The sequence below is a fragment of the Capricornis sumatraensis genome, chromosome 2 (genome assembly GCF_032405125.1).
Source record: "Capricornis sumatraensis isolate serow.1 chromosome 2, serow.2, whole genome shotgun sequence".
NCBI lineage: Eukaryota > Metazoa > Chordata > Mammalia > Artiodactyla > Bovidae > Capricornis > Capricornis sumatraensis.
Window position 1 is genome coordinate 124,339,363 of NC_091070.1, and position 9,729 is coordinate 124,349,091.

The window sequence follows — 9,729 nt, forward strand, 5'->3', positions numbered from 1 at the left end:
CCGAAGGCGGTTCCCCTAAACCAGTGGCGCCGCCACTCCCGGCGCAGTCTGCAGCCTCCGGGCTCCCGCGGTGCTCTCACCTCATCCAGGGTGCGGCTGCCGCGGCTGCCTCTTCCTCCTCGGCCGCTGCTGCCCAGCTCCCGGCCGGCTCTGGATGCCGTCGTTCCCGGCCGGGAGACTGCCGCGAGGACGGCGGGATTCGCGCCGCGTCCCTGGACCAGTAGGGCGCGTGGTGCGCCCGGCGGACCGCGCGGCAGCAGCAGCCGCAGTCGCAGCGGCGGCGGCAGCAGGACCCGCTGTCAGTCCTCTTCATGAATTTCCCGGCCCTAGCCAGCCCAGTCCTAGTTACCGTCCCTGCTTGGTTTTCCTAAGGTCTTCCTGCACTGCCAGGACGCATCATCTCGGCGAGGATGCTACCCACTCAGTTGCCCCTGGCGCGGTGCAGACCTGGGAAGGCCAGGCCTCCTCCGCGCTGCCTCCGCCACCTGCTCCGCCCAGATTGCTTCGGTCCCTCTCCCACAGACACTCGCCGCTCCCTCTGCACCCTCTGTCATCTCCCCCTTCTCTCCCACCCACTACCTCAACCTGGAGAGCTTTTCATTTCCAGACCTCCTTTCTGTTTTCTTCCTATCTGCTCCATTGTCACTGTCCTCAATTTCCAACCTCAAAAAGTTTCTCCTTCTCTCACTGCTTCTCTCCATATATTCCTGGTTTTTGTTCTCCACCCTCCAAATCCATCATCCTCTTATATTTTACATTATTCTCGCCTCAGAATCATTACTTCTCCAGGTTTGTTGTCTAGCCTTCTTTCCCTCCTTTTAAAATCTTTTCTTTCAATTTTCCCTTTAGTTATTATAAAAAACCTTTCTCATAAACAACCTCAATTTTTTTTTCAATTGAGACTTTCTGATTGCCATTTTCCACGAAGAGCTCATAGTAAAATATATATAACTTGGTATCTGCTATCAAATCAAAAGTGTTTTCATGATTAAAAAAAAAGGTCATTGATCAAATAAATCTTCCACTTAATGTTTGTTCGGAAAACCCGTTTTCTTATAGTCCAGTGTTTTCTAAGAATGGAAACTGAGTCTCCAGCAAAGCAAAATGCTTCTACTGTACCATTCTATACCAGCAGCCTCAGCTTACTGGTTCCGCTTAACGATTTTTGGACTTGACCATGGTGTGAACGTGAGATGCATTCACTGGAAACCAGATCTAGAATTTTGAATTTTGATCTTTTCCTGGACTAGAGATAAGGGGTAATACTCTCTGGTGATGCTGGGCTCCCAGTCAGGTACATTTATAACCACTCTGTACCCATACAACCATTCTGTTTTTCACTTTCAGTATAACAGTCAATAAATTATTACATGAGATATTCAACACTATTATAAAACAGGCTTTGTGTTAGATGATTTTGCCCAGCTGTAGGCTAATTAGGTGTTCTGAGCATGTTTAAGGCAGTCTAGGCTAAGCTGTGATGTTTGGTCGGTGAGGTATACAAAATGCCTTTTGACAAGATATTTTTGCTTTATGATGGGCTTATAGGGAGGTAACCCCATTTAGGGCCTCCTTGGTGGCTCAGTGGTAAAGAATCCATCTGTCAATGCAGGAGATGTGATTTCTATCCCTGGATCAGGAAGATCCCCTGGAGAAGGAAATGGCAACACACTCCAGCATTCTTGCCTGGAGAATCCCATGAACACAGGAGCCTTGCTGGCTACAGTCCATGGAGTCACAAAAGAGTCAGACATAAGCTGAGCGCCAAAGAATTGATGCTTTTGTACTGTGGCGTTGGAGAAGACTCTTGAGAGTCCCTTGGACTGCAAGAAGATCCAACCAGTCCATTCTAAAGGAGATCAGCCCTGGGTGTTCTTTGGAAGGAATGATGCTAAAGCTGAAACTCCAGTACTTTCGCCACCTCATGCAAAGAGTTGACTCATTGGCAAAGACTCTGATGCTGGGTGGGATTGGGGGCAGAAGGAGAGGGGGACGACCGAGGATGAGATGGCTGGATGGCATCATGGACTCGATGGATGTGAGTCTGAGTGAACTCTGGGAGATGGTGATGGACAGGGAGGCCTGGCTTGCTGCAATTCATGGGGTTGCAAAGAGTTAGACACGACTGAGCGACTGAACTGAACTGAAACAACAAGAAACAAAATCCCATTATAATTTGCAAGGCCTAAAAGAGACAAGGTTTATCTTTTAGTGTGTAGTATGGATCCCAAGGTTCATAGGCAATAGTCACTATCATTAACTCAGTGAGAATAAAGCTGAACTCTTAAGTCATTTTTTTTCTCCCAAATCTGCTGTTCATTCTTCTGTTTTATTAACTCCAACACTACCATCCACAAAGTTGCCTGAGCCCCCGAACTGGGTATCATCAGAGATGTATCTTCCTCATGCAACTCATCCAGTCTTTAATTCCACTTTTTTACTATTTCTTTAAGTGGTCTCTCCCATCATGATTCCAGCTGCTTTCAGAAAATGACACTATCAGGTATCTCATCGTTCTTTCTTTCAAACCTAACTTAATCTGTGTCTTTACATATCTTTTTCCCCCCAATATGTCTTCAGTTCAGTTCAGTTCAGTTCAGTCGCTCAGTCATGTCCGACTCTTTGCAACCCCATGAATCGCAGCACGCCAGGCCTCCCTGTCCATCACCAACTCCTGGAGTTCACTCAGACTCATGTCCATCGAGTCAGTGATACCATCCAGCCATCTCATCCTCTGTTGTCCCCTTCTCCTCCTGCCCCCAATCCCTCCCAGCATCAGAGTCTTTGCCAATGAGTCAACTCTTCACATGAGGTGGCCAAAGTACTGGAGTTTCAGCTTCAGCATCATTCCTTCCAAAGAACGCCCAGGGCTGATCTCCTTTAGAATGGACTAGTTGGATCTCCTTGCAGTCCAAGGGACTCTCAAGAGTCTTCTCCAACACCACAGTTCAAAAGCATCAATTCTTCAGCTCTCAGCTTTCTTCACAGTCCAACTCTCACATCCATACATGACCACAGGAAAAACCATAGCCTTGACCAGACAGACTTTTGTTGGCAAAGTAATGTCTCTGCTTTTGAATATGCTATCTAGGTTGGTCATAACTTTTCTTCCAAGGAGTAAGCGTCTTTTAACTTCATGTTAAAACTTCACCATCTGCAGTGATTTTGGAGCCCAAAAAAATACAGTCTGACACTGTTTCCACTGTTTCCCCGTCTATTTCCCATGAAGTGATGGGACCAGATGCCATGATCTTAGTTTTCTGAATGTTGAGCTTTAAGTTAACTTTTTCACTCTCCTCTTTCACTTTCATCAAGAGGCTTTTTAGTTACTCTTCACTCTGCCATAAGGGTGGTGTCATCTGCATATCTGAGGTTATTGATATTTCTCCCGGCAATCTTGATTCCAGCTTGTGCTTCCTACTGAAGCAATTTACAACTCTCATCTCTTCTTTCTGCTCTTGTTTAGTTGTTTAGTCATGTCTAACTCCTTTCTGACTCCTTGGACTGGAGTCTGCCAGGCTCCTCTGTCCATGGAATTTCCCAGGCAAGAATACTGGAGTGGGTTGACATTTCCTTCTCCCAGGGGTCTTCTTGACCCAGGGATTGAACCTGTGTCTCCTGCCTGGCAGGTGGATTCTTTATCACTGAGCCACCTTGAAAGACCCTCATCTCTACTAGAAAATTCTTGATTATCTTTTGTTGGCTTAATATTTTTTGGCCACCCTTTTTCTGTTAGCTCTATACTGAGCCTATAAACACGTTCACATTTTGTCATCCCTAAAACAAAGACTTCTCCCTCTAACCTCTATCATATCTCTCATTTCCCTTCCCCCTCTAACCACCACCATATCTCTCATTTCCCTTCATAACTGGTTTGCTTACATACACTGTATACATTTGATGTCTATACCTCTTGACTTACATACATTGTTTACCACCTAATTCTCTAAAATCTGGCTTCTAATCTTATTAGGCTGAGCACTGAAGAATTGATGCCTTCAAACTGTGGTGCTGTAGAAGACTCTTGAGAGTCCCTTGGACAGCAAGGAGAACAAACCAGTCAATCCTAAAAGAAATCAACCCTGAATTTTCATTGAAAGGACTGATGCTGAAGCTGAAGCTCCAATACTTTGGCCACCTGATGGGAAGAGCTAACTCATTAGAAAAGACGCTGAGGCTGGGAAAGATCAAAGGCAGGAGACAGGGATGACAGAGGATGAGGTGGTTGGATGGCATCAGCAACTCAATGGACATGAGTTTAAGTGGACTCTGGGAGATGGTGAAGGGCAGGGAAGCCTGGGGTGCTGCAGTCCATGGGGTTACAAAGAGTCAGACACGACTGAGCAACTGAACAACAGCAATACTATTATTTAGTAGAAGTTGCTTTCCTAGCAGACCCAGACTTTGAGATTTTATCTAATACACAAATTAAAAGGAATGGGGTTCCCAAATTTAAAATGTATATGCCATTTTCATTAGTTGAGGCAGATAAATAGTTCAATGAAGTCATAGCAAACTCAAAAGCTAAGAAGTATTGAAACATCCAGTTTTAGCTAGGATGGAGGAGCATGTATCAGAGTGACTTTTCCCACATTGGTTGGGGTGTAGGATACAATAGAATATATAAATACTTATAAATATGTAAGTATTACATATATATATATACACACACACACACATACATATATATAAATATGTTGTTGTTGTTCAGTCACCCAATCGTATCTGACTCTTGGAGACCCTATGGACTGCAGCACACCAGGACAAAAAGATATAAATATAGAAAAATACCAAAACAACTCTTGGAAGGAACTAATGAGTAACCTAAGCAGGCAGGAATTGAATCTATCATTCTTAAGGAGAGAGAAGCACATGAAATGAGCTCAATATTCATCCTGGGATTTCTTTCCAAATCAAGTGCTAGAGAATAATCAGGATTTCCCAGGTGGCACTAGTGGTAAAGAACCCGCCTGCCAATGCAGGAGACATAAAAGACGCAGTTTCGATCCCTGGGTAGGAAAGATCCTCTGGAGGAGGGCATGTCAACCCAGTCCAGTATTCTTGCCTGGAAAATCCCATGGACAGAGGAGTCTGGCGGGCTACAGTCCATAAGGTCGCAAAAAGCTGGACACAACTGAAGCGACTTAGCATGCGCATATGCCTATGCCAATAAAAATTTTTTAAGGAAAGAATATTACTGTATATGTTGAGAAAATAAAGTATTGATTCAAAAGGAAAAACAAGTTTACTTCTTTTGTTAGATTTACCTACATATTTCATTTATTTTGGTGCTGTTATAAGTGAAATTACATTCTTAATTTTATTTTGGAATTATTAATTTCTAGTGCAGTTACAATTGATTTTGTACCCTATAATTCTGAAAAATTCACTTATTAATTATAATTTTTTGTGGGGGCTCTTTCAAATTTTCTATGTACAAGAGCAAGCCATCTGCAAACAGATTTAGAGTTACTTTTTCCTTTCACATGTTGTTGGCTTTATTTCTTTTTCTTGTCTAATTGCCCCAGTAAGAACTTCAAATGTAATGTTGAGGAGAAGTGGGGAGAGTGGACATTTTTGTCTTGTTCCCAATTTTAGAGAAAAAGCTTTCAGTCTTTCACTTTTAAGTATCATATTAGTTGTGGTTTTTTTTATAAATGTCAATTAATCAGGTTGACGAATACCTCTTTTAGTCCTAGTTTGTTGATTGTTTTTAAGAGAAAAAAGTGTTATATTTTCTCAAATGCTTTTTTTCATTTTTTGAGATGAACACTTGAGTTTTGTCCATTATTCCACTAATAGGTACATTACATATATTGATTTTCATATGTTAAACCAACCTTGTGTTTCCAGGATAAATCTCACATGGTCATTATTGTATAATCCATTTTACCTGCTTCTGGGAAAAGTTTACTACTATTTTGCTACTTATCTTTATATAAGGTATATTGGTCTGTCATTTTCATTTCTTGTGAAGTCTTTGAGTAATAGTGGCCTCATAAAATGAGCTAGGAGGCGTTCACACGCTCTCTTTTTTTTTGGTAGGGGGAAGAGTTTGCAAGGTATTAGCATTCTTTAAACAATTGCTAAAATTCACAAGTTAAGCCATCTGGACCATAACTCCTCCTTGTGGGAAGTTTTACTACTATTGCTGCTGCTACTATTATTACTGCTGCTGCTGCTGCTGGTAAGTTGCTTCAGTCGTGTCCAATTCTGTGCAACCCCACAGACGGCAGCCCACCAAGACCCACCATCCCTGGTATTCTCCAGGCAAGAGTACTCGAGTGGGTTGCCATTGCCTTCTCTGACTACTATTACTACTACTCCTCATTTAATTGCTTGTTATAGGTCTATTCAGGTTTTCTGTTTCTCTTTGAATCAGTTTAAGTAGCTTGTGTTTTTCCGGAATGTGTCCTTTTCATCTAGTTTATCTAATTTGTTGGCATACAATTATACATAGCATTCCCTTATAATCCTTTTTATTTCCATGGGCAGTACTAATATGCCCTCTTTCATTTGTAATTTGACCCATGTATTTTAATCTCTTTAAACAAGGGAGCATAACAAAGACTAATAATAACTGAAAGCTCTGACCCTTAAGGTTGTAAAGAAAATCACTCAGAAAGAAAGTTGTTTGCTCATTTCCGACACACAAGTATGGGTAGAAGAGAGCAAAGAAGCAGGAGGTGAAGAGGTATAAGAGGAGGAAGCCAAACAACACTGGGAACAACAGTGCAGCCCTGGGCCAGGGTCCTGGTTCCACCACGGGGGACACACGTAACAGAATCTTTGAGCTCTTTATAGAACTAAAACCTCCAACAAAAGGAAGACGTTAGCATTCTTCATTCCAGAGAAGACCACCTGAGGTTAGATTAAAAGAACCAGAGAAGCTCAGCAAGAGACTACCAGGTCTAGGCTCTGCTTATACCCGCTGATCCTTTTCAGCATCCTTGCCCTTGAACCATTGCTATAAAACTGCACCAAATTCTCCCAAATTGGGGAAACACAGTTTTTGAAGGATAAGCGCAAATTCTGTCTCTGAATTCAATCCAGCACTGGTGCAAGGAGGCTAAGCTTTTGGCTTTGCCAATTGTGAATTATGCTGTACGTGCTCATTCCAGTCTGACTCTTTGCAAACACGTGGACTGTACCCACCAAGCTCCTCTGTCCATGGAATTGTCCAGGTAAGAATACTGGAGTGAGTTGCTGTTTCCCACTCCAGGGGAATCTTCCCAGCCCAGGGATGGAACCCATGTCTCTGGTCTCCTGCATTGACAGTTGGATTCTTTACCACTGGTGCCATCTGGAAAGTCCTAGTATATTGCATACAACCGATGAAGAATTGTCTCAATCCATGAGTATGCCATTCGTTCAGTCATCTATTCAAAAAACATTAATTGAGCATTTGCTAGGTTCCTGGGGAAACAGGACACTAGGCTCTGGGAGATAACAAATGACTTCTGTTACTGCTCTGAAAGATTTTAGAGGCTATGAGGGTAAAAAAGAAATCTGTTACAAATTTTAAGTTCAATAAAATATTTTAGATCCTATCAAAACTATTCCAATTATCTTCACAACCTATCTCAGAATCCAAGGGATGGGCCTGGTGGTCTCTGCCTAGCTTGCCCAACAAAGCAGAGAAATTGGACAAAAATAACGAAAGTTTCACGAGGTAGCTTCTAAAGGCAGGAAGTAGTTTTGCTTAGCCTGGACATTTGAAGCAGGCTATCTAAGGTGGTAATTATTTTAAATAGCGGCTTTCACATTACTTACAGTGTGCTTGTTCATTTTTCCTCCTTCCTCACCCAAATCCTTACTTTCACTTTAATGTCTGGACTGTGTGGGGACAACTCAGGTAAAGATTGTGAACGAACTTAAGGTTGAACAAAATGAAAGTTCTGCTTTATGGGAGCTCACATTGTAGGACAGTTTAGTCAGGGGTGATAATTCAAAATAACCATCAGCTCTGAGGGCATCAACATATTCGCAGCCTGATCGCCGCTTCCCAATCACCAGGGCAGCCAGAAGAAGCAGGCTCGAGGTGGGGCCGATGGGCGGGCGCCAGGATGGAAGGCGGGGCTCATTCTGGGAGTCCCTGGAGGTAGCCAATGGCCACCTGGGAGACGGAGCTTTCGAAACCGACTGGCATGGAATCTGACCAATCAGAAGCTAATCTGGATTAACCGCCGAAGTGGTACCAGCAGAGTTTTGGCGCAGTTTGATAGGAGGTGTGGGTTGAAGAGCGATAGCTCAGAGAACCTGCTATTTGCTAATCTGTAAGAAAAGGTTTCAGTTTTTAAATAAATGGTTCAGCCATACTACCACATATGCCTGATAGCAGCACAGAAAGAGCATCACTTCCTCCTGAGAAAGTTTTTTTTTTTTAATTATGTAATTCATACAGGAGCTGCTGTTTACTTACAGACAGTGTTTGGTCTGAGGGTTGATACGGGCCACAGGTTTCTGGGAATGTTATTCATCTTCATTACCTAGCTCAGTGTCTGGCATACAATTAGGCACTCAGGAATTGTTTAAAAATAAGTGTACACAAGCCTTTAACTGTTGCTTTCTTTGATCTCACGTGTAAAGTCTCTAACCTTCTGACTCTGCCTTAATGAAAAGTCCCATTCTGTCTTAGCAGCTTAATTTAGATAGGTGCTTTATTTCGGTTTTTGGATACGAAATGCTCTTAGTTCTGATATTCAAATTTTTTTACGTCCCCCGTACCCCCCAGTACAACCTTTACAAGTTCCAAGATTCTTGAATTTGACCCATTTCATAGTGTTGTCGGGCTTCCGGCATAGATCAGTCAGTAAAGAGTCTGACTGCAATACAGGAGACCTGCGTTCGATCCCTGGGTTGGGAAGATCCCCTGGAGGAGGAAATGGCAACCCACTCTGGTATTCTTGCCTGAAGAATCCCATGGACAGAGGAGCCTGGGAGGTTACATTCTATAGGGTCGCAAGAGTCGGACACGACTAGTAACTAAGCACACGCGAATAATGTTGTCAGGTTTCAAGCAGACATTGGGTCTTGGGGAGAGCCTAGATCCAGGAACTAGAAACAGGCTGGAATTCCTGCTCCAAATTTTCTTCTCTATGTATTCTTCTCATTTTGCTTCTCTCATCAACATAGCCTTACCCTTAATTAAAATATTGGTATTATCAATTTCCCATTACTGGAATTGTTCCAGCAGAGGCTGAATGACAATGACCATTTGACACCGTGGTAGAAGACACATCCTTGTTGAGTGGGAGGAAGGGAAGTTAGGTCAGGTTGCATCTTTGAGCTATTTTAAATGTAAGATATTATGATTTTGCCAACCTAGGCTCCCATATACCCAAGGATTGCCTTCCATTTCACTTTCTCACTGTGCTAAATAGCACCATCAGTTTGTCTTGTCTATATGCCTGTCCATTTTTGTGTGGAGTCAATCATTAGATCTTCCTCCCAAAATCCTCTCAAGAAATGTTTTCTCCTAGTAGCTGTAGAGTTGTAGAAAAGGTAACAAAACGTGAGCTCCTTAACCTACGGTTAAATGTTAAGACGGAATCATATCAGGATTAGGAGGATAGGTTTTGGAGTTCAACAGCTCAAATCCTAGTCCCATTACTACTAGCTGTGTCACTGTGGAAAAATTACTCTCTGAAGTTTTTTCTTTAACTACAAAGTGGGGACCTACACTTTCTCGGTACATAATCACAAATATCCTGAGAGGCGGATAATATT

At 42.7% G+C, this 9,729-nt stretch overlaps 1 protein-coding gene across 7 annotated transcripts in view; it reads right to left on the minus strand.

Moving 5' to 3' along the window:
• Positions 1 to 313, minus strand: part of PDE4DIP (phosphodiesterase 4D interacting protein) — a 240,281-nt gene extending 239,968 nt beyond the window's left edge. For all 7 annotated transcript variants that reach the window (XM_068966238.1, XM_068966236.1, XM_068966237.1 and 4 more), the window contains exon 1: positions 81 to 313. In XM_068966238.1, coding sequence (XP_068822339.1) covers positions 81 to 313 — 233 coding nt within the window. The remainder of the gene's footprint in view (positions 1 to 80) is intronic.
• Positions 314 to 9,729: the final 9,416 nt, after the last annotated feature.